The sequence below is a fragment of the Corvus hawaiiensis genome, chromosome 3 (assembly GCF_020740725.1).
Source record: "Corvus hawaiiensis isolate bCorHaw1 chromosome 3, bCorHaw1.pri.cur, whole genome shotgun sequence".
Lineage (NCBI taxonomy): Eukaryota > Metazoa > Chordata > Aves > Passeriformes > Corvidae > Corvus > Corvus hawaiiensis.
In genome coordinates, this window is record NC_063215.1 from 111065786 (window position 1) to 111090566 (window position 24781).

Genomic DNA, 24781 nt, shown 5'->3' on the forward strand with positions numbered 1-24781 from the left:
GCCCCGAGGGCAGGGCACGGCCGGCGTCCCACAGGGATCATCCCTAGGACAGACCACCGGAGGGAGGTCTTGCACCGGGGCTGCCTCCTGCAGCCGTGCCTGAGGATATCGGGATCCCTTCCCATGGCGCGGGCAGTCGTGGCTCGCGCAGCGCCAGTTTCAGTCGGTTTGCAGCCAGGGCACAGCTGAGCCACGGGAAGGTCAATACAGGGGTACAAGGAAACACCTTGTTGTTTACACAAGCTGCTCAAGACGCTCCTCAGGTCCGCGGGGCCCAGCGGGACCCGGACCGGCAGCGGGGCGGGGCGGGGCCGAGAGAGGCCGGGGCGGCTCAGGGGGCGGGGCCGGGGCTGCTCGGGGGGCGGGGCCGGCGCGGGGTCAGCGCCAGCCGCGGGGCGGGGCCGCCCCGAGCTCCGCTCCCATTGGCTGTCGGGCGGCGGGGGCGCGCGTGCTGACGCACCCGGCGCTGCCATTGGCTGCTGGCGCGGAGGGGGCGGGGCGGGGTCGCCGCTCGGTGAGTGAGGGCCGGGGCGCGGCGTGAGGGGGGTCCCGGGGGTGTCCCGTGGGTACCGGGATTCCAAAGGGAAAGTGGCCCGGGACCCCCGGGTGCGGCGCCTCCTCGGCTTCTTTGTCTTTATTTCTGGTCTTTTTTTGTTTAATTGCCATTTTTTTCCAGTGGCGGGCAGAGAGCGGGCGAGGAAAGGAGCAGAAAATAGCAACCCGCAGATCCCGCAGGCCTGAGAGGCGAGAGCGGTGTGGGTTTTCCCCAAAACAACTCCAGAAATGCTCCCCAGCCAAAGCGGAGCTGGAGGGAGACGGAAATTCCATCAGCATCCGCTGCGCTCACTGAATTCCATCAGCCAAGCGATACGCACGGGCAGAGGGAGCCCCTCCTTGGATAGAGCCCTCCTTGTCCGCCGGGCTTTGTGCAGCGCCTTGGCCGGCAGGGCCCTTCTGATGGCATGAAAATGCTCAGGGATCGCTTTTCAGGAGAGGTCCCTGCGGACCTTCCCTTTGAAATGAATGAAGCAGCCCCACTGTCTTCCTCTGTTATCTAAAAACACGGCTGCGGGTACCATTTCTGGGAGACAATTGAGGGCTTGGCTGTAGCTGGGAGTTTGGGCTGTTTTCCTGTGCTTTTGAGGCCAGTGGAAAGTTTCCACCGTGCCTAAAGGTGTGGTCGTACATCCCTCCTCAGTCCTGCCCGAGGATTTGGGATTGTTTCTTCCTGTTGCAAGGGTTAATCTGGATGCGTCGCTGCCACGGGCAACCTGACCTCTGAATTTTTGTGGACTTGTTGGAAAATGGTGAGAAACCTTGTTTTCTAGACGCTCGTGTGGTTGGGAGTTGCACTTAGCGGCAGCAGGGTTTTCACTTTGTTGTTAAATACGACTTTTTGCCCGATTGTTCTGTGTGTGGGATGTGTGTGACATCCCCGTCTCGTTTGTGGCCGGGTGTGGTTTGGATATCCAGCTCCCTCTGAAGTTAACTGAAATCAGCTGCCTGAATTAGCGACTTTGGGAAATGCAGTGAAATCTCTGGTGTCCCTTTAAATACCCTTACAAATCCTGCAGTAAGCAGATTTACTCTCACTCCTGTGTGTTGGCAGGTTTCCTGGTTTCTCTTCAGCATCCAATTAGCTTCTGGAGATTTAATGAACCTGTGAGCCAGCACTTGCTCTTTTTTTAAAGACCAATGGCATCGTAGAAATGTAAATCACTGCATGCTGCCTCCATAAGATAACAAATGATCTTAAGTTCAGAATATTTGCCCTCCTCCACACAGTTAGGAAAATAACAGATGGGTCTTGACCTGTAAGTTTTATTTTATGTTGCTTAACACATGCTTTTCAGATTTAAGGTCAAAATTCGATGTTTTTACAGTTGTTTTTACTGGGCTGACACCTGACTCAAACCACTAAATCTGCTGGAGGTAAAGATGTTGAAATCCCTTTGAATTTAACGTGGCATCTTCTGAAAAATAAGGCTGTCCTGAGCTTGGTTGTTAGTTACATACAGCACATTCACTTTTAAACTTTAGAGGCTGCTTTGATGCCTTGTTAACCTTTTCTTTCTTTTATATGTGTATTTTTAAGCCACGTAACAAGGGTAGGTTTATTGATTCCGTTTTTTACAGCAACCCCACTTCTTTGTGTGGAAACAGGACCTTTCTGAGGGCAGAAGAGAGCAGTGCCATCCGTTTCAGATAACGTGATGTGCGTAGGGTTGGCTTTGGTGGCAATTTAAGGAGTGGAATGGGGGGGTCCAGGTGTGGGCTGGGGGCCGCTGGGTGAGGGCTGGCGGAGCTCGGGCTGTGCTCGTCCCCTCGGCAGCTGCTGCCGTGCGGGATCAGTTGCCGGCTCTGGGGAGGGGACAGGCGGCTGCGGGAGCTGCCACAGGTTGTGCCTGCGCTGGGATTTGGTTTCCCCTGGAGAGCCGGCGCGTCCTCCCGCCGCTCTTTGTTCCCAAGCCCGTGGGAAAACCCCGCTTGTCGGAGGGAGGGGTGGGTCATAAAACGAGACTGTGACAAAAGAGCTGATGGAGGGAGTGAGCATCAACTTGTTTTCCACTTCCAAATATTGTTTGGGAATTCTTTTTTTTTTTTTTCTTTTTTTTCTTTTTTTGTGTTTACTGTTGATGCTCCCTTGGCTGGTCTCTGCTGGCACTAGCTGGGGGACTACCAGCAAAATCACTCTGCTGACGTTTTCCTGCTGCCAGCACCTTGGTTTGGGCTGGAATTGTTGGAAGAGGCTGTGTTGGGTCTCCTTGATTTGGCTCAGGGGTTGTCCTGCAGCAGCTCCTCACTCAAGCCCAAGCGAGTGGAAGCATTTCCATAAATTAATTTCCCAAAGAGTTAATTTCATGAATTGAGGTAGAAGCTGCAGAGCTGAGCTCCAGGTTTGAGTTTTACAGCCTCCTACCTCCCCCTCTAACTTTTTATAGCTGCTTCTTGCTTCTGGGTGGCTTCTACTTCAAGGTTTTGGGTTTGTATCTTTAAAAATGCTCAGGCTTCCACCCCAACAGCCTTCAGGGCTCAGCCACACCAGTAGGTGCTTTGTGTCTGAGTTAATGATGTCTCATTCAGGCCCAGTGACCTCATGGTGCACAAAGTGCTGGTGACATTGGCCATCAGTGCAGGACTCCAGTGCCAGCAAGGTGTAAAGCCCAGGTTTGTTCCTGGCATGGCTGGGTTGGAATGAGATTTTCCTGGTGTGTCACATCTTCAAAACCAGGAAATGCTGCTGAGATGTGAGCGTTTTCTCTTTCTGCTGTCCCACCTGACATACCAAGATGCTTCTTTATGAATTTCAGGGTCTCACCCAGGTCATGCTTAAGCTCTTCGTTATTGGGCAAACCCAGTTTTTGGCATGGAGACAAGGGGGGATGGTGAGATGCCATTGCTCTGTGCTGTGCATTTCAGAGAGCCCGAGGCTCAGCATCATCCTGTGGAAGAAGCTCTGTCCTGATGGCTGTGGATGTGGGAAAGTCACCTTCTGAAGCCTCACTGAGCGGGAAGGCCGAGGGCGATGGGAGGTGGGACAGTGCAGATGTGGAGACGGACTTCCCGGAGCTGGCAGGGAGCCTGCAGCGGCTTTTGGGGACAGAGGAAGCCAAGCCCAGGCTGCAAGGGACAGAGAGCGTGGCAGTGAGCAGACACAGTCACATGGCCACTGGTGTTACCCATGGAGGCTCAAGCTGCCACCCAGAAGTGTCTTCAGCCTCTGCACCTGGATTTCCCAGAGCAAGAGCAAACCCCTCAGGGAAAGGGGCATTAATGGATGCTGATGGTGGCCCTGTGCCTCGTCGAGTTGGCCACTGGTTCCTCTCCTCAGAAGAACAGCAGGTGAGAGGGTTTGTACCTGCAGGTGTTGCTGCACCACCAGGAAGTCCCAGGAGAGGTGGGGACTTGTTTGTCAGGGCTGGTCCAGCAAGGGCTTTCCATCTCTCCCAGCCAGAGTGTGCCCACCCCTGCCCAGGATAAGATGGGTGGTGAGGAAGGGCTTGGGCTCCAATACCCAAGATGTTGCCTCCATTCCGATGTTGCCAGTGCAGAGCTGGGAACTTGCTCAGGACAGTGCTCTTTAAATAAGCCTCTTTCTGCCAAATGACTCGTGCAGCTTCCCAAGCCCTTGTCCTCAAAAACAAGCCCTGCTCTGAGCAGCTGCAGGACATCCCACAGATGGAACAGAGTTCCACTTCCAGCCTCAGCTCATGGCAGGTCCAGGGTTGGGCTTTTATCTCCATATCCCGGCACAAAGGAGCCTTTTGTCCGGGTGCTGTGCTTCATTTCATGCATGTCTCTCTCTCCCTTTCCTTTTCCACCCCGTCTTTGAGCAGGTGAAGGCATCGGGCTGTTGGGACCCGGCGTCCAGCCCTCCCAGCCAGCGCAGCTCTGCCGAGGAGAACATCCTTGCTGGCAGCCGCCACGATGTCCATGTTGGCCGTCGGAGACAAAGTCTGGGAGCTCGATCCCCGTGTCCTTCCACCCCAGAGCTCCTGCGGCCCCAAACCCCGCCCAGCCCCGGGAGCGCCCTGCGGAGCCGCTCCGTGCTGAGCCTCTCCGCTCTGTCCTCAGAAGGGGACGGCCCCTCCGAGGAGCCGTCCGGCAGCTTGCCAGCCAGCACGGATGTCCCTTCTCCTGCGGCCACCACGGCCGCCCAGGACCTGCGCTGCCGATGGGGAGCAGAGGGCAGGGCCCTGCAGAGGCGGGAGCCCCTGGGCCCTCTGCTCGATTACCGCAGCGCCGTGGGGCGCACCCGAGAGATCTCCTCCTACCAAGCCGATTACTGGGCCTGTGCCATTCCGGATTCACTGCCCCCATCCCCGGACCGCAGCTCACCCCACTGGAACCCCAACAAAGAGTACGAGGACTTGCTGGATTATGCTTACCCGCTGAGGCCGAGGTACAAGCTGGGAAGGATGCCGGAGCCTTTCTTCCACGACTCGGGAATAGGTCTGGACAGCTTTTCTGCTTCTCCTGAGGGCACATCCAGGTCCACCAGCATCTACGGCCGAGCTGGGCAGGCTCGGGGAAGCAGAGAAAATGTACTTTGGGAGTTTGTGGCCTCTGCAGAGAGATTCTCCACCCCGAAGCCTGGAAAAGGAGGCTGCTCAGGAGCTGGCTCATACTGTGAACCTTTACCTATTGCCAAAGCATCATTTGCAAGGAGTGCTTCCTCTCATCCTTCCAGAGGTTTTGCTAAGGATGTAAGGGTGGAATCAGCTGGGCCAAGCTCACCTGGGTGCCCTACTGGCGATGGGAGAAGCTGGGCTACCAGAGGGAGCCCCTGCCCAAAATACACAGGGCAGGCAAAAAAACCCAGTAGGTTTTTACCCACCACAGGAGTGTTCCCCCTGAGGAAGGAGTGGGAAGGTGATGAAGAATTTCTTTCCCTGCCTCCGAGACTACAGGAGCTGGAAAGGCTGGCTCAGTTTTTGTCCAATCTTTCCTTAACTATAAGGATGCCCAGGCATGACCACCATAACCTTCCACATCACAGCACCAGCAGGCAGCCCCTTTCATCCAGGTTGGCTCCTTTCAGAGAAGCGAGAGGCAGGGACAACAGAGGGAATATTGAGGGTTATGATGGGCTGTGGCAACACCGCAGCTCCCGAAAGCCCAGCTGGGAAGACATGGAATCATATGGCTGGATCCATAGGGATCCTCTCCAGGGGCGTCATCTACCATCTGGTCTCAGGGACACGCTGGATGGGATGTACCTAAATGAGCCACGGGTCAAGGGGCATCCAAAGAAGAGCCAGCAGGGCGAGTCCCTTGTCCAGTGTGTTAAGGTAGGCTGAGACCAGAAATAAAGTTTATTCTGGGAAGATTGCACATAAAATGTGCCCGTCTTTATGGCACGATTAATTAAAGCTTCCCGTTCTGCATGATGTGCCCCGCCTGGCAGCTGGTGGTAATTTATGCAGGGGGGCTCACCAGAGCAGATAATTCCTTCTGATGGAGCAAGAGCCCATCTTGCTTTCCCTGGGGCTCAGTGTCACAGGCCAGGCTGAGTGGAGATGTGGCACTCAGCTGGGTCCCCCAGCCTGCCCATCCTGCAGGCAGGAGGCAGGAGCTGCAGCAGCTCTGAAGGGTTTCCTGATTATTTTGTGGATTATTAAATTTGTCCCAGTACTGTGCTCCCACCCTCCTCTCCATCTTCTTCCCACCCCAGTGCTGGGATGAATTTGGAAACGATGCTGGGCTGTTTGCACAGGAGTGTTATCATGCACATAGATGCAAACTCATCCCCTCCTCTGCTATGGAAATAACTCAGTTGATTCGAAAGGGTTTTTTCTGTATTTGTCATGCCAAATTGCAGTGCCAGGGAAAAGCACTGCTTTATGGGAAACTCCTGAGGAGCAGGAGCAGGTCTTGATCCTGATTTTGATGCCAGCAGAGGCTCCTGGGTTTCATGCAGCATCTTACAAAAATAATCCCTTACTGAGATGCTTTAAAAATAAATGAAAGCACTTAATTGAATGAGACAGTCCCTTGGGGAAAAGCAACTGCAAATTAACTGCCTGGCTCCGGTGAGGAGGAGGAGGGTGAGGATATCTCTTGGGCTGGGAGGTGGTGGAGGCCAACCTCTTCCTTCAGTCTGGGTGCTACCAGCCTCCAGCACCTCTCCGTGTAGAGATTTCATGGTGACCCTCAATTCTTGCCACACGGTGAGTGCTGGAGCTGTGCAGGAGTTTAAGTTAATTTTTGCCTTTTTCCTGTTGACCCTTGGTTTCCCAAGCTTAGGGATGTTTGTGTGCTGGTGTTGGAGACAAACAGGGAACAGGTGCTTTCCAAAACACCACTGGCTCACCTTTTCCTGTCCCTGCCCTATCTCTGTTGCAGAAATAGATCGATGACCCCATTTTTATGCTTTGTTGAGCAGATGTTTTGCTCCCAGCTGGAAGAGCTGATCTGTTGGCTGTACAACGTGGCGGATGTCACCGGCAGCTGGGTGCCACCCTCACCAGATGCTGAGAGCGTGCTGGCATCACTGCACCGCTACCTGGTGGGTGTCACCCTTGCTCTGCTTCCTTCCCCCTCTCCTGTGCTGCAGGCAGCAAGCAGTGGGAAGCCAGGCATTGCTGGAATGGTTCAGGGTGCACTGGGTTTGCAAAGCCAAATTTGGGAGCACCAGGAACCTGCTTGGAGGAAACTGCTCCCTGGGCAACCTGCCACAGGTGTGTCTCTTTCAAAAACCCTTCTAAGCAAGGCTGCTCTTCTCCTTGCCTTGCCAGGAGTTCAGGAAGGATGTGGCTGACCACCGGAGCCTGACTGAGAGCGTGCTGGAGAGGGGAGAAGCTCTCCTGGCCTGCATGGCATCTAATTCTCCAGGTGAGGAGGAGCACTTGTGTGGGGCTGCTCATAGACATAGATGATGCTGGTCAAGGCATCTGCCCCCCCAAAATCCCTGGCCCAGCCTGGCTGGTGCCACAGCACACATAGAGTGGTTGCTCTGGTGATTTAGAAGGGATTTCTAAAGGGTGGGCTGTAGCTGCAGTCACCAAAGGGGCTTTAGAGGTTGAGTGCTGCATTATGGATGGGCTTTCTTGCACAGTTCCAAAGGTTTTCTTTAAGACCCCCTATTTCTGCATCTTTGTGATGAACCTGGAGCCTCCTGGGTCAGTCCCCACCCCCTGCAAATGCTGCATCACAATGGGGATGGGATGAACAGCACATTATTGATTTTTAACACTCAATTTCCTTCCAAAGTCTGCCTGGGCAAGCAGAACTCTGCTCTGACAGACACTGAATTATTGCATTCCTGTCACCTCTATTCAGACGTTTTTGCTTTCCAGCTCTGAAAGACACGCTGGGTCTGATTGCCAAACAGTCAGAAGAGCTCGAGAGCCACGCAGAGCACCTGTATGAGTCCATCCTGGCTGCTGTGCGGGGCAAGGACGCGCTGCAGGACGAGGGGGGTGCAGCACATGGCTGCTCCATGGGTAAGCAGGGGGCAAACCAGCCTTGCTGCAGTGGGCAAAGAGGGGAGGAAGCACAGGAACACTCGAACTAGCAAACACCAAACATCAGGGTCTATTGTTACTTCTTTGAATCTGTTTGGAAAGCCTGAGAAGGCAGCAGGGAGACTCAAAATAGCTGCCCTGTCATGTTTAACCGTGTCAGGGAAAGAGCAGTGCGGGTGAGCCAGCTGATGAAACCCAAGAGCGCGAGGGGAGCGATGGCAGCTCTGCAGGGACCCGGCAGGCAGGTCCCAGTCACTCAGGGCTGAGGGATGGCAGCAGTCCAACACAGTCACCTGCTCTCCCCAAATCCCTTGCACAGCACAGGAAAGATGAGAAAGGGGTATCTTTTGGCTTTGTATTTTCTCAGAAACATTCTGATTGCTGTATAACGGTGGGAAAGGCAAGCAAGTGAATTCAGGTATAAAATAGGGGCTAGAAAACTTGTTTGCTTATTTCTTGACCATCTCCCTTCAAAGAAAACTGGAGGCAAGTGTTTCAGGGGTGCCAGCCTCTTAGAAGAGGATAACAATGGTTTAAGTAGTGTTTGGTTTGTTGTGGCTTTTGAATTGCTACCTCTGCCCAGCTGTACCCTCTACACTGGTGAGATGGGGAAGTAGAGCTGGGGGTTTCTTTCTTTGTCAGACTGCAGGCAAAGCACAGCACCAAACACCTCATTTTATTTCAGGTGCTGCTGAAGTCAGGCCTAGGCTGCATTAGCCCATCTCAGGAAGGCCAAGAAGAATTGCAGCAAGCACCAAACCACCTCCATCACCTCTCCAGAGATGCCAAAATCTGTGTCCAGTTGCCCACAGGGCTGATTCCGGCGTGGGTTTGTGCCAGGGCTTGAGAAAGGTGCCCTGTACAGAAGGTGTGCGGCTGCTGAGATGTCTGGAGTTGTGTAAGGAATGTACAGCTGGCCTTTTCTGGTTTGTTTATTAACATAGCTTCCCTTTTTTTATTGAAGTGGGCTGTTCTGTGTTAGCAAAACATCAGGAACACGGAGTTTTTAACTGAGCAATCCATAGTGTGCTGTGAGCTCGCTAAGTAAAGCCTTGTGATTTTAATAGCCCTGTTCTCATGGTTTGTTTATGCTCATCAAAAATAGGTGTGAGAAGCCAAGAAATAGCAACTCCTTCTGGTTCTTGGGAGCAAACTGAGGGCCTGTTTATAATTACCACTCCCTGCTGAAGCAGGGCCTACTTAACTTTCAATTTTGTTATTCAAAAACACAAAAAGCCATGATACTGAATCCCAATAAAGCAATAAACAAGCGAGTACAGGCAGGGAGGAGCCAGGTTCTGTGTAAGCTGCTGGTTCCTGCTGCTGGCAGGAGCTGCGTTAGTGCTGTGCTGGTTTCCTGGGGTAAAGAGTCGTGCCTTCCCCCCTTCCAGCTACTGCAGTTAAACCACTGCTCAGAACATTCATCAAGGGTTTCCAAACCCCTCCTCCAACAGAAAAAGGGCAGCTCTGAAACAGCATAAGGTTAGTAGCCAAAAAAAGTTACAGAATGTTGCTACTTGGCTTTAATTAACCTTTAATCTGAGTGGTGATCATCATATTTTTGTGCAGAATACATAAGTTCTCCCATTCCTGTGAACAGAACACAGAGAAGTTTCTGTTCTGCACAAGCAGAAGGTGAAAGCAAAGTTAAACTGAAGCAGTTACAGCAAATAATTAATTGGGGTTTTGATATTCTCCCATCTTCTACATCCTCAGCTTGAAGGGCAAATTTTTTTGGCCCATTGTGTCCCAAGTATTCAGTATTTCAGCTCACAAACTACAGTGCGTTTTTCCAGGACTTTCAGGCCTGCTCTACCCTCGTCACACAGCTCAGCCTGACAACCCCAGGCTGCAGCATGGAGCAGCACCAGCCCAACGACCCATTTGTGACTGAGGGGGAAACAAAGAACCACCAAACACCTGGTGTAGCCCAACTGGTTTTGTAATGCTTTTATTACTGTATATATTAACATTGGTTTGGATAGTATGTAGCAGGCATCTCAACATTGAAGTTCATTTGTGCACTCTCTGCAGGGAAGATGTTTTACCCTCAACACACCTCCTTCTGCTTCACTTCCTGACCTCAGCAGCACTCACTGCTCCTCCTGTTCTGGAGGAGCAGGAGATCACATGTATAATGAATTATACTGACAAGCACATCTCTACTAGAAAGCACATCACTTTATTGTGAAGGTCTCAAGTGGAAGAGTTCAACTTAACCATGACAATACTTTATGTATTACAATTGCCTGTTGACTTATGCAACTATGTTGAAGAAAGCTGTTAGCCAAAGTCACCCCCCCCCCCAAAAAAATCAGAGGATATTTGCACCAGTTTTAGTTTATACCTCACAACATACCTAGGCTATATTTTTACTATCACAGGGTGTATTTACTACTAGGGGAATGTTACATGGTCTTTCAAACATGAGACTATTTACAGAATAGGCTGAACATTTGAGTTTAGATAAAGCTGAACAATTTTACATGTATAGGAAGTGTTATAGGCTAGCTTTCCTGTGGCTTTTAGCTAGACATCAGGCACTAATGATTTGATTAGCTCTGTACAAAGAATCACACACCATCCAAAACCTCTTGGCTGCTGGTTAGTTCCAAATTGTTTGAGAAAGCGCCTACTTTGAGCAACAGTTTGGTGGGGGCCTTGCTATCCCCATGTCACCCTCCTGGTGCCTCGCTGCAGAAGGGAATAGAAGCTAAGATGTTGCACTAAGTCAGAAGATACTGATTAAAAGAGGATGGAATTAACAGTATATAGAAAAGACATAATATACTGGTAGAAAGTTTTACCTCCCCAAGGTTATGCTGAAATCGTTCATGTTAGGGAAATACTGTTCTCTCCCCTGCTATGCAAAGCTGACAGGAATTCCCTACATCGAGTCCTTGAGAAATAAATTAAGTTCCGAGACTAAGTTAGGGAACTGTTGTACATTCAGAGTGCATTTTGCCTCATGAACCTCGGCTGGGTGTTTCTGGGACAGCACACGTGCCTTAAGCACCATGACAGCTCAGGCTTTGGGGCCATAGTCACTGGGCGAGTTACAGGGAGGGTCTGAGAGCCATGGCTGCACACACAGATATGTTGTTTTGTGCACAATGCAAGCCTGATTTCCCCCTTAGCCATACAAATTAAGACAATATTTATCACCATACAGTTTGATATTACTTCCAATAAGTACAATATTTATTAAACATTTCTTCAGTTTTGTTACATATTGTGCAACAAATTACAATATTCTGCAGCCACAAATTATATGCAGAGTATGAAGAAACTATTAATCAGATAGTGTGATCTCTCCATTTATAATTCTACAAGAAGGAACTAGCAAATCAGATCTTACATATATCTTACTAAATTTTATGCATGGAAAGTGACAGACACTGTTGTGCTGTTTGATACAAAATGGCTAAACTTCATCTTCAGAAGACTAAACCTGACATCTAAACATGCCAATAGAAACATCAAAACAAAAATACATCCTAACCAACCACAGGAAACAGTCTGGTATCAGGAAAAGCAACAAGGATTACACGTTTATAAACCAGCACACAAAGGTTTAAAACAGTTCTGAAAATGAAGTTAGCTGTCTTGAGTCAAGGGAATAAAAAAAGTCAGTATTGACCATTTACAATCTCTGACCTTTGTGGAGACGGTAAGAATCTGTTGTAGTGCAGCTACATACAGTACAATTCAGGCAATTTTTTTTTTTCACTTGGGTTCAGATTGCAAATTCATTGTTGTGAGACAAAAGGGGAGAGGCAAGTTTTAGCAGCAACCTCCACTAGACTGCTTGACTGGAGTGCTCTGAATTTTAACATTGGACTTCTCTGCACCACCAGCTGTCGCTCCCGGACCCATTCGTTTTTTAATCTCGGCAGCCATGGTCATGAAAGACTGTTCTACATTTGTGGCATTCTTTGCACTGGTTTCCAAAAACGGAATTCCAAGAGAATCTGCAAATTCCTGCAAATTGAGAAACAGTGAACAGTAAGCTCATACACAAGTTCATACCTCACCTCATTTCCTGGAGCACCACCACTGGATAACCCACAAGTTCCTGGATCCCACCCCACACCCCATCTCCAGTCTGAAGACAACTTGCAGGGCAGGGGGTCATTAAACTGCCCCCATTTGCGACACACGACACCTCCCTGCCCTGGAACCTCCGTGCATGACAAACCAGAGTAGGTGCTCAGCCAAGCAAACACATGAGCCCCAACATACCTTTGCTGTTGTATAGTCTACTACTTTCTTTGTGGTCAGATCACACTTGTTCCCCACCAACAACTTGTTGACGTTTTCACTGGCATAACGGTCTATCTCCTGCAGCCACTGCTTGACATTATTGAAAGACTCCTACGAGATAAGAGAACTGTAAGCAAGGCCCTTGATAAAGAAGCAAGTTCAGCACTATCCCTTTGGTCACGGCCAGGAAAGAGTATGAAGCAGTGCACTTATCCATGTGATTCACCACCACAGGAGAGGACTCTAATGCTGCCAAACTCCCCTGGACGGCCTTGGGCCAGTAACCACAGGGCCCATGCAGCTCCTGTTCCCAGCCCTACACAATCGGCCCTTCCTGCACTCTTCCCCCAATTATTTTTCCCTGCTCCATATATTGAATATTCAAGATCTTTTACCATCTGGGACTCTTCCTCCTCCTCCTGTAGCACAGACAAGAGCCATGGCACACAGCTGAAACCAGACGCATCCCACATATCTACAAAGCATCAGGTATTAGGTGCAAGCCACCTTGCTGTAGATATGCTGGAACAACCTTTGACTCCGGAAATGCCGGACTAATAATCCAGTTAGTGACTGAACACAAGCATTCTTTTTCTATTAATTCAGGAAGCCCTATACTTCCCAAATGCCCTTCAACAACCGCACCAGTTCTTCAGAGATCCTTTCACAGAAAACACTGGCTCAGTTGTATCCCGCATGCAGGCTGACAATTTTCTGTTCCAAATGCTGGTCTTTACTGTAGACCACAGTTTAAGTACATTCAGAAATCTTTCAACAACTTCCATCAGTAACTCAGACTTCCTGCTACCAAAGGCAGGGTGAGAAGTATTTACACAGAACAATCAGTTACCTGCTCACCAAGTTTTAGGTTAAGCCTAAGATACAATTGCTCAGGAGCCACAAATCCTACTGCTTCCTTTATTTCTGCCAAACCAGAGGCAAACACATACATTTAGCTTGATAAGCCTTAACACAGCCTGTAGAACTGTGGTCACTGTCTCCTTAAGATGTGCCCAGTTGTTAAATTCCCAATTTACTCATCAGCCTGGAGAAACTCTGCAGGCACAGGTTTAACACTCACCTGATCTGTAACATCATACACAACTATGATGCCATGAGCTCCTCTATAGTAACTGGAAGTGATAGTCCGAAACCGCTCCTGTCCCGCCGTGTCCCACTGCAAGACAAGTAACAGGGTCAGCTACTGCAGTGTGGCTGAGCCAGTGCTCTACATCAGCATCCAGAAACAGCTCAGCCGAGCAGCCATCCAACTACAGCCATATACAAGCCACAGCTACAGCAGTGGCTCTGAAGCTGAATGCATCAAACAGGATTCAAGGGGATCACGTATTTTAACTGAGAGTTACACCTCGTAGGTACTTTTCTAAAGTGCTCATTTTTTTGGTTTCAGCCAAGTGTAGTCAAGAGATCTCTGAGGAAAACATTAAGCAGTTTTGACCCATGAAGATGCCACAGTTCAGTGGTCAGAAGAGCAAACACAAGCTAGGGCTTGAAAACCTGTTAGGAATAAGGTCAGAGAGCTGCACATCTCCAACATGACCACTCCCTTCAACTTCCTTGGCACACAGGCTCTGGCAAAGGTATTTAAAGGCAACAACTCAAACCAAACTTGGAGAGTTAAGAAGGGACATAAGGTGCTTGACCTCTTCTCCCACCCAGGACAGGGAGCAGGACTCGCCCAGACATTTCTCTCCCTGGAGCTGTGTCAAGAATAGGCCAGGCTGTGTATTAAAAACAGACTCACAGAAGATTTCAGCAGTGGCAGCATTCCTAGTGGGCTGCTGTGTAGTCAGGACAGTTACATTAGAGTCTGGAAGCTCAGGCTTCTGGCTGTAAGCTGGACTCTGCTCCACAACACTGAATCCCTGAGTCATTGCCTTCAAGTCCTGAGAGCCTCTGCTTGAGCTGGAGGCAGTGGCTGACAAGGATTGTCTGACCTTGCACTGATATTAGATTTCATCACACCAGTCACCCTTTTAGAGTACTTCAAGATTAAAGAACTGCCAAGTCTCTTCTCCTGTTTATTCCAAGTGAAAGGCCAAAAGCATAACCAGAAAACACCGCCCAGTGCTAAGGCAGCCAGGCCAGTTACAAGCCTTTGTGTCAGTTTTTCCATTCAGGTCAACAAAAGCAGAGTTTCCAGCACTTAAGACAGTAGAGCCTGGTAGTAACAGCTGCTGTGGAATTCAGGCATCTTGGACAACTGAGTGGTATTGCTGCACTTACACAAATCCCAGCTAAATACTGCAGAACTATACCAATTTTGATACGAGAGCGCTCCAGCACAGAATCTCCTCTTCCAGGCAAACAGCCTTGATAATAAGCACCCTTCTTTAAGGACAGGTGAAGGGAAGTCTTGTGAAAACTGCCTTGCCTCTTATAACAGGGAAAATATCCCATGTATTTTCATGTATTTTAAAGTACAAAGGTAACCACCAATAGCTACGAATATAACTCTCTGCTCCAACAGACTGAAGCACCCAGGAGCTGAGAAATGCTACTTACTATCTGAAGCTTGATTGTTTTCCCATCTAGTTCTATAGTTCTGATTTTGAAGTCCACACCAATCGTGCTGATGTAACTTTCTGTGTACGTGTCATCCTAGGAGAGAGAGTGAACATAAGTCAAGCCAGCTGCACCTCTTCTGCACTCACCTACTTCATTATGCACCAGTCAGACAGAGGACTTCGTTTCCTTGTAAAACCAGCCTGATCTCTCGTGGCAAAGTCCAGGAGATGGCCAAGCATTTCCACCAAGTATTTACTTTTCAAAAATTCTGCAGCTTTTAAAAGCACCAACCAAACTTGTGTTTCAAAAACCAGTCAAAAAAGCCTCTTTTCTGGAAATCCTGTAGTGTCAAGTCCTTGTGAGCTGAAGTGTAAAATACAGTCTTTGCTCGTGTTGGCAGACTGAAGAGCTACTTAGAATAACCACTAAGGTTATTAAAACACACCAGATTTTTGTTTTCCTTTGATGGTTTTTCATCTGTGTTCCACAGCAGCTACCTAGAACAAGTCAGAGGCTCTGCCTGTCACACATGAATGTCAGATCCTCTGCTGCTGCAGCTGGTTGCTAAGGCAGGTTAGAGTTACAGCTGGAGTACTGGTGCTAAGGCCTCTGCTCTGCAGCCTGTGTCAATACAGGAGGGAAAACACTGCTTCAGCAGTCTGCAGGGACTTGGCTGCAGTCTCCAACAGGCCTTTAGGCACACAGAAGCTGCTGGGTCAGTCGTTGCTACCTTCTAGTGATTGTCAGCTTGTCAGCAGGAAGGAAGTTTCTATTCCTGAAGTACCCAAAGGCTAGAACTTCATGTACAATGTACCACAAAAGGCTTTATGCAACCAGTAGGTATCACAAAAACAAGGGATTTCTCTGGGCTGTGAATGGAAGACATCTTAGGTAATACATCCAAGTAAGAATAAAGTATTAAATCTTTCAGAATGACATGACATTTATTTCCTTAAGATTTCAATACTCCAAAGGGTACGTTTGAAAAGCCTGAAGAAGTTCAACCTACAGCAGCAAGAACACAGGTAAGTGAATGCTGTGGTAATTCCTTATGTCAGGCGAATACAGCTTAATTGGAAAAGCACATCTCTAAAGGAAAAAGCTACTCAGTTGAAGAAACACCAGATAACAGAGCACAAACTTAAGATGGCTAACAAAAAAGAAAAGCTGGATTATTCACATGAAGCCAAAATTAATTCAAAAGTATCTGCAAGAGAAGCAGGCTAGACTGCTCTGGGAATGCTGCTCCAGCTGTGGTGTAACTTCCAGTGCGCTGCCTCCATACTGTGAGCAGAGCAGGTGACCTCCTCCTCCTACTGTTCATACCGGCCCCAACAGCAGCCATAATGGCTTTAACTGAGGCTACTGTACACCCCAGATCACCATTCCAGATTAGTAACACCGAGTACACCAGGCTCTTACCAGAGGTGCCCAGAGCAACTACTCAGGCTGTGAAAATGAAGCCATCACCTTGCAGTAGTGTCCCACTCAAGTTTCTAAGCTCATGTCCCACATTCTGCTTCCCTTCCTCTCCTCCCGTGGCAACATAAAGCTGCATTTTGCAGAGGCAGAGATAAGAAGTTCACTGGACTTCAGCTTTTTCTACTAAGAGCTGTCAAACCCATTTTAAATTTTCTTGTTGACAGGAAAACCAGAGCCAGAACAGCTCACCAGCAATTTTAACATTCACTAAAGAAAGCATAAGGCCTTATTGTTCCTGGAGTATTGTTTACATTACTTCTCTGACTAAACAACTGGTAGATCTTTTCACTGCAGATATCAAACTTCATCTGGCTGAAAATGTTCTTATCAAGCAGTAACTGATCAAGGTCTTTACTCCTCATGCCTAAGGGCACACCCCCAGAATTCCTTCCATCCTCAGCACTCTACCAGTACTGTAATGATGGAAGTTAAATTAAGGTATCTTGTTCTCAAGTAACAGGAAAATTAGAATTAATCTTAACTGGACATATTATTGATATTATTTCTTTCCAGTTTAGTCAAACAAATACATCATTTAGGCTCAAATTCAGAAGACAGGAGGTGTCTGCAATATTATTCTTTGGTAGTACCAGGCCTGTCAGACATCAGCCCTGCTACCTGAAAGGGAAGTTCTTGCTAAGTACCTCTTTTACATAGTTGTCAAGCATGATCACTTACTGCAAACCTAAGTAGAAGGCAAGATTTCCCAACACCGGAGTCTCCAATCAGAAGTAGCTTGAATAAATAGTCACTGCAGAAGGAAAAAAAAATTAGGTCACTTAATGAAAAATACTGTCAAGAATGAAGTTCCTTACAGTCAGTACATTATGACTTTTGAGAAGGGTAAATTAATTCACTGCTAGGGAAATCACCTACAACTCCAAGCTCCTCTATTCAGTTTAGAAATTCACAATTTACTTGTTAAGGGAAGTGTGAGGCAGATGCTCTGAACACAGCATTTTTGTGTGGAACTGTGCTTTCCTGGGAAGTTACTCTGAGGATAATAGCGGGACTATCAGCAGGAATACCACAGTCCTACCCCAGCCCTTTGTAGTCTAGCTGAGATGAAAATCATGCTTTGCAATTGAGTGCAAGCCCCCTTATTTGGCTGAGTAACTCAAATAACACACAGGTGGTGGTAACAGCCTGCTGCCCTCCAGGGCCATTATCTTTGCTTCTTTAGACTCAGAGGTTTGATTCCACAGCCCAGCTGTACCAACACCAGGGAGCTGCCAAACCCGGCCGTTTCTTTCCTCAGTTCAAGTTACTCACATTTAAGCTCCAGCAGAATGCAACAGCGCAATTGAATACCCACCTTCCACAACAGACTATGAGCAGTGACCAATACCACACCTGCCTTCCAGGAATTAAAGCAAAGCTCAAGTCATTTCCAGATGAGGATACATCTCTGGGGGATGGCAGGTGTGGTATCAGTAATTCTCAAGATACACTGAAGAATTGACAAATCTTTTGCTTAATGTTGAGTCTTCCCAACATTAAAGAATAAGCACAGTGTCACCAACCAGCCTATATTTACACTTCAAAGAGTGGTGAAGATTTCGCTGTTGGCAAAATACCGGGTTTTGTCTTAGTCCTAAGACTAATGGGGAAATTTCATGCTAGAGAACAAGTAACAGAGAGAAACAACAACCCACCACTTACACAAGTTATTTTGCTTCTCAAGTACTACACTAACTCATTGTCAGTTGACAACCCTTCAGCCCTGCAATGGCCAAGATTAAGTCCTGTTCTCACTTAACCACATCAGTTCAACAGCCATATTCTTATGCCCACTTAAGCAAGGTGAGTAAAGATTAAGGGTATGTAAAGTGCCTGAAGTCAACTGTCCCCACCTATTATTCCCTAGAATCGCCACTGCCTCTGGCTGGCAGGAATCCAGCCAGGAAACAGCATCCATCCCCAGCTGATAACAGCCAAGCAGATGGCCAACCACAGCTTTTCACCACTCCTCTGCTCAAGTGCCCAAGTGCCTCTCACCTGGCTGGGCCCAGGCTGCAGAACACACCCGGATAAAACCTCCAGTGTCTGCAGCACCTATGCCAAGGCTAGAGGGGAGTCAGAAGTGCTGAATGTACCAGCTAATAACCCAGTCCTTAGAAATGCAACCTTCCCTCAGAGTGTACAGCTAAAAGCACTAAAGGCATCAAAAAAAAAAAAAAAGTCAAAGGATACCTAGCAGTTTGCAGTCACAGAATTCACCACTCCACCTGTCAAGTCATGCACTAACACAAGACAAGATGGCTTTAGGAGAATGGCAATTAACCCAAACTGTTCTGGGGACACAAGTTACATTACCCCACAACCCACACATTGCAGTAGATTCAAGATGGCTGAAGCACTATTACAGACCAGAAAACTTCTCACCCCCAGTAATAGTTTGGTCTCCAAGAGCAGCAGAAACTCTGTAACCTGGAGACCAAGGTAAAGCATGAGGGCTCCAGGACCTGGTCCACTGTCACACCTATGCCTTCTTCCCCACCACTGTGCCTCAGCTTCCACACAGATCCTTCCAACTCCAGCAGGAAGTTTGGGCTGTTCAGCTCCCTACAAACACAGGGTTTTCATCAATCCTGAAGTCAAATTATTACTTAGAGCTTGCAGCAAATTATAATCCCCTTGAGAATATTAACACACAGAAAAATATGAGCACTGTATTGTCTTCACTAAAATTAGTGGGGAAAAAGTAATTCCTTCCTGATAGAGGTAAGGCTTCAGCTGTAAGTCTGGGATCCACTTAAAAACTTCCACTTGCTTCCAAGACTAATTCAGGTTCCCCCAGGCCCCAAACATGAAGAAAACTTGTCTTCCTCTGTTACTCCTCATGCTAAGAGCAGCTCCCAGCAAAACCTACCCATTAAATCTCTTGCTCTTCAGAAGCAAACAAGAACAGTAACTGTGTGTACGCAGAACTGATGTTAAGCTAACACAACAAGAACTCAGAAGCCTTAAATACTGGGTTTGATATCTTTGCTATTCAGATGTCCCCTCACTTTGGGCTTCAGTATTTCCAGAACCACAGAGTCATACGGTGGTCTGCAGCACCAGTCCAGCTGCAGCACAACTGGAAACAGCCTTTACTGAGTTAGTTCTGTCTCTGATCTTAGAAGTGGGTGTTGTGTCACAAAAACCTAATTTTTGGCAGGTAAGACTTTCATCAGTTTGGGAAAAATAGAAGTAAGACTTTTATTAAGATTTTAATTTTTAAAAACACTCCATATTCCAGTATTACAGTGCCTTCCTTTCCAAGTACAGTTTAAAGCTTTAAAAGATACAGCTTCCAGACCTTTTAAAATATAGCAGGTGCCTATTTAGGGCCATAAGAACCAAATGTGCAGTTTGCTAGACAGAGTGTGATGCTTGAGACAGCTCTTGGGTACAGCAGCAGTTTAAATCAAGTAAAACTTTAAAAAGCTACAAAAATTTGCAGAAACCTATTTCTAGACTGAGCTACACCAATAGAATATTTGGGTAAAAGGGTTCAACCATAGCAATGCATCCAACAAACCACACAGGTTATTTGGTATTTACTCCCAAAGAGCCACACAAATATTTCTGAGGCCACTGAATTTTGCTCTTTAAACCTGAAGACTTCAAACTCATCAGCTCCTCCAGTTCAGGGAGCCTTCATAAAGCTGGCTGAGCTATGCAGCACAGCCTTCTCCACACTCCTTGGGAGACAGTGGGAATTCAGGTTAATCATTCAATTATTTCTCACCATTTACATAAGCCAGCCATACTTGGGACGTTTAAAAGAGCACTGTGGAAGAGCATGTGCAGCAAGGCAGGTGGGTACAGTGAGTAAGAGTGAGGCTTTCAAATCCTCCCCATAACTTCCTCTTGCCAGAGAGATAAAGGACAAAGGTGTTAAATGTAACTGCCTCTTGCCAAAAAAGAAAAAAAAAAAAAAGGCACCGCCAAAACAGCCCTGTTGATGTTTTGAGCAGTGCAGCATCCTCCTGATACACACGTGTCCCATGTCAGAGAGTTCAGCAGAAAACCAGGAAATCAACTTGAGGACAGACCTGGCCAAAGCTGTGTGGAACAAGGGACCTCTAAGATACCACTGTTTATATCATTTATATAAGGAGGCCTGTGGGGATTTTTTAAATGCCAGGAGGGTTTTATGCCAAAACAGACAAGGCTAGGTAGTCATCTGTCTCCAACAAGAACTGCTGGAGCTGGCTTTAATCACTGATGTCAGCTGCAAGTTTACTTGTAAACAGGTACTCACAGCAGCCTCAATCCCCAGTCTTTGTTCTACCACCTCAGAAATTTTGAAGAGGAGCACGACTGCCACTCTGATCACACACAGTTTGTGCAAGTAAACAGAATCCAGAAGACACGATGCCACCTTGCATGGCAGATTGCTGTTTAGAACGGTTAGAACACAAACAAGTTCAGATTCTTCCAGCAACCCAGGAGCTGTCACTCAATTGTCATCTACTAACCACCATCACACCAGACTGAAACCCACCTCACTGGTATTCCCAAACACTTCTGGAGAATGCAAAAAGTACCCTCCAAGATTTCCTCCAAAACCCACTGAGTTTCCTCATCTGTGCTTGAAGGTATCTAGAACAAGATCCAGGCAGAACACTGATCAAGACTAACGCCTGATACTACTTGGCTGCTATGGACTGTGCACCCACCAGTGTGTTTATGCTGGTCAGCACACTCCATCCAAGTTGGAGAAGGGCAGGAAATGCTGAACCTGACATGACCTAGTCACAACAGAGTCAATATTGACATTTTGCTCATTTAAACACCGGCAGGGAAGAAGGAACAGAGGGAACACATCCCAATGCTTGGTGGGCAGGTGTTTTCAGAATTCAGCTTCCAAACACTAATTTTAATATCTCATCTACCCCTCTTCAGCTCCTTCACTTATCTAAAAACTAATGGTCTACTAGGCTGTCCCACAGACCTGGCTTCAAGGAAGCTCTCAGAAGCACAACTCCCCTTCAAACCTTTGCACGAGCAGGATCTAACCCTGTAGCTTTATCAGGGAAGCTGAAGGATGTAGGTCTTGAGTGAGAAATTTTAACTAGCTATCCCACTGACTTCTGACGGAGTTCTGGCATGCCCAGGAGAGAGGATTTGGGGCTGCAGCCTGATCTGAAGCTGTGATAGGGAAGTGAGAATGTGTTACATTACAGGCAAGGCACTTCTGAGAGGATGAATGGACAGATCTGTTACAGGGAACTAGAAGGAATAATGTCATAATCCCTTAAATCTTATTCCTGTTTTAACAGGGATCCAAGTACACACATTACAGTGACAGGTATTTTCTGCCTATCTCACCACACCCTTTCCCTCTCCTCCCCTCATCCTGCCGACGCTGGCCTCTCAGGAAGCGGCAATTTAACACTATGAGTTAATCTCAAACTACAGCTTTTCCTCTTTGTTTCACTTTCAAGAACTCAGCTGTGCTCACCACCAGGAACAAGCACTCTTCACTGAGAAGGAGTCTCTCTCAAAACACTGTCCTCAGCACTCAGTGCCTCTCGGTCTAGAGGGCTGAGAGACTGCAAGAAAGAAAATCTATGGAAAAAGCCCCCTCCACCTCATTTGTCCTAGTGGCCTAACACTCTTCAGGCAGTGTCCCACTACAAAACTCAACAGTCTGCAAGGTAAATTTGAGCTAAACTCTTGAGAGCCATGAGGACCATGGGGCACCAGCAGCCTGTTGGATTTTCATCCACTGCCCACCTCCAGCTACTGTTTTGGTGTTTTCCAAAGCTACATGAGCAAGTTTGTGATGTAATCTTGCCAAGATGTAACTCGAGTTCCTGGCTGTACCTCCTGGTTGCCACCAACGCCCTCACTAGCCGATGACTACTTGTTTGCTCCTCAGGTGATTTTAATGGACTCAGAGTCTATTAAACCAACCCCACTGACAGAAGCAGAGAGCACAGGAGCCATGGCCACACAAGTCAGGAGCCTCAGCTGTGCGGAAGGGCAAGCTGTGAGGACAAAATTGTGGGTGTCTTCCAAGAGCAGAGTCCATGGATATCTGGAGCAGCAATGTCACACCACACGTGCATTTCAGTACCAGAGCCACTCCAGTGGCATCAGATGGGACAGCGGCTTCACCACCCCAAACTGGGGTGCCAGCAAAGCCAGCATCTGTGAAAGGATCCTGACCACATCCTACAAGGCTAAAGGGTTGGAAGCACAGCAGCTAATTTTTGAACTCCTTTCTAAAGTAAGCCTAAGTCCCTCCTCTTACTCACTCAAAAAAGCTTTGAGCAAAATAAAGTTTATTGTTCCCGACAGCCTGGTGGGCACGACACAGCTCCCCGAGTTACCAGGATACAGACAACCCCTGGGCAGAGAGCTCAGACAGCCCAACTCCCGAGCAGGCCAACTAAAGAAAAAGGCCATACTCACACAACGACCCTCCCAAAAACCCCTTGTGTCATCACCAGGTTTTCTAGGCAAGTGCTATTTCAGCTCGAAAGAGCCCCAAGAGCGTTTCATTATCAAGTCACAGCGTTGCAAAATCTGCATAGGCAAGAAGTGTTTTGCAAGAGCCATGTGACACACACATGACTTGCAGCTAAAGCGAAGGGTGGACCCCTGGCTACGGAGCCGCCACCAGCCGGGGGGATCGGCTTTCACAGGGCGCCGGTGTCCCCCCGGTCACTTGTTGGAGTCAAGGCCCCGATGTGCATTCCCGAGCTTCAGGAAAATCGCCGTCGGCTACGCCCCACGGCGCTGTCGGGGCGGCGGATGCCGGTTCCCAGCGGGGACACCATTACCTCCCCACAGCCCCGCCGGGACCCACCCCCGGGCGGCCGCGCTGCCTCCCGCCCCCCCACCCCTCCTCCTCCCCCGCCGCCGCTCGGGCCCGGGCGCGGCTCCGCAGGGACTGGGGGGGGGGGCTCGGGCCCTCGGCCCCGCGGGCCCAGCGCGGTCCCCCCGCGCCCCGTGGCGCCCCCAGCGCGGCCCCGGGGCCGCCCCGTCCCGCACTCACTATTCGGGGTTCATGCTGGACATGTCCGTGGGGCCCGCGGCCCGAGGGACGGCGAGCGCGCTGTGAGGGGGCGGTGCGGCGGCACCTCCCGCCGCCGAGGCAGGCGCTCCGCGGTGCGCTGGTCCGAGGGAGCCGCGATCACCCGGCGCTCGGCTCGGCCCGTCCGCCCGCGCCCGCTCCGCGGCCTCCGCGCTGCGCCTCAGCCCAAAATGGCCGCCGGAGCCCGACCAGGAAACGGGGCGGCCGCTCGCCGAGCAGCGCTTACATGGCCGGGGGGCGGCCGAGGGGCGCGACGGGAAACCGAGTCCACGCCGCCGCCGCCGCCCGGCCGCGCCCCCTCCTGCGGACTCGCTCTCCCGGTGGCCACTGCGGCGACAGCAGCGCATGCGCGATAGCCGGCCTTTCTTCCCTCGGCCCCGTCGGCTCGCAGCGGCGGCCGGCGGCGCTGATTGGCGGGGGGGCGCCGGCCGGGGGTGACGTCTGCGGGCAGACGTGGCAGCCCGGGCGAGTCAGCGCGCGGGCGGGGCGGGGGCGGGGCCTCGGCGCGCGAGGCGGGGCGGGGCCGCACCCGGGCTTCATCCCGGGCTTCGTCGCTCCTTGCATCCCTCCCTCCATCCATCTCTGCCAACAGCCCTCGCTCCATCCCGGTGCCGCCCGGGCAGGGCGTTATTTCTCCCGGTGGTTCCCTTTGCTCCGCGCCGAGCGGGCGGCAGGACGAGCCCCAGCCCCGCCCGGGGTCTGACACCCGCGGCCCGGTCGGGCTCTCGCTGTCTCTCGGGGCCTGTGGCCGGGGGCTGCGGGACGGCCGGGGGAGGCAGCCCCAGAGGGGACAGGGTGCGGGACAAGGCTCCTGGGGAATGCGGCCAGGCCTGCGGTGCAGGGGATGGTGCGGGGAGGAAAGGGACACCCCGCTCTGGAGCTTGTTCAGCCTCCCCTCCGGGCCGGTGAAGGGTAGCGATGGAGGCTTTGGGAGGCGCAGGGGTGGCCGGCGGTGCAGCCGCATCTGGAGCAGCACAGGGCAGCTTCAGCCCCTCTAAGGCCTGTGTTTTTCACATGCATTAATAAGTCACTGTCCCTTTTTGCACTGCCGTTGCATCTTTTATCAAAACCTCTTTACGAGCGTTAATCACATTTCACAACATACTTCGGGCACAGTAAATATTTCTAGGCTTTATTGGCTGCTGGGAAGCGGGCATGGAGAGACTGCCACATGCCTGGGATCTCAGAGCAAACAACCTGTTAAAGCTGGAAAAATTCACAGTACAGGAGCCTACTTTCTGGTCAACCACTTTTAACAAGGTCTCACTAAATATCAAATTGTATTACTGACACTTTAGTTGTTGATGTTCTCAGGTTTATTCCGAGCAAAGCCCTGGCCCTTTCAACAGCATCAGAGAAAGTACAAGCACTGCAGCGCTGCACATCATTCCAGACTTGCACACAGGGCACTGCTAAACCTTACAAGTCTTAACAGCTCCTTGTAATCAGCTCGGGAATTTAAATCCCCACTAAACACATATTATCTGACATTATTTCATTACAA

General features: G+C 49.6%; 2 protein-coding genes across 4 annotated transcripts; one reads left to right on the forward strand and one right to left on the reverse strand.

Moving 5' to 3' along the window:
* Positions 1-487: 487 nt before the first annotated feature.
* On the forward strand, positions 488-10271 carry CEP68 (centrosomal protein 68). Of its 3 annotated transcripts, XM_048296400.1 has the most exons (8): positions 488-514; positions 677-1307; positions 3421-3843; positions 4338-5792; positions 6887-7009; positions 7239-7335; positions 7800-7946; positions 8653-10271. In XM_048296400.1, the coding sequence occupies exons 2-8, from the start codon at positions 1305-1307 to the stop codon at positions 8682-8684; spliced, it is 2280 nt and encodes a 759-aa protein (XP_048152357.1). In that variant the 5' UTR covers positions 488-514; positions 677-1304; the 3' UTR covers positions 8685-10271. The 3 variants fall into 3 exon arrangements, with proteins under 3 accessions (XP_048152357.1, XP_048152359.1, XP_048152358.1); XM_048296402.1 differs by lacking the exon at positions 677-1307 and having other exon boundaries at positions 497-514; XM_048296401.1 differs by lacking the exon at positions 488-514 and having other exon boundaries at positions 523-1307; positions 2137-3843.
* RAB1A (RAB1A, member RAS oncogene family) lies at positions 9903-23440 on the reverse strand. The gene is made up of 6 exons (XM_048296404.1): positions 23239-23440; positions 16920-16992; positions 14757-14852; positions 13312-13407; positions 12210-12341; positions 9903-11948 (listed from the first exon to the last, which is right to left on the reverse strand). Exons 1-6 carry the CDS (start codon positions 23259-23261, stop codon positions 11751-11753), a joined length of 618 nt encoding a protein of 205 aa, XP_048152361.1. The 5' UTR covers positions 23262-23440; the 3' UTR covers positions 9903-11750.
* Between the last annotated feature and the right edge of the window lie 1341 nt (positions 23441-24781).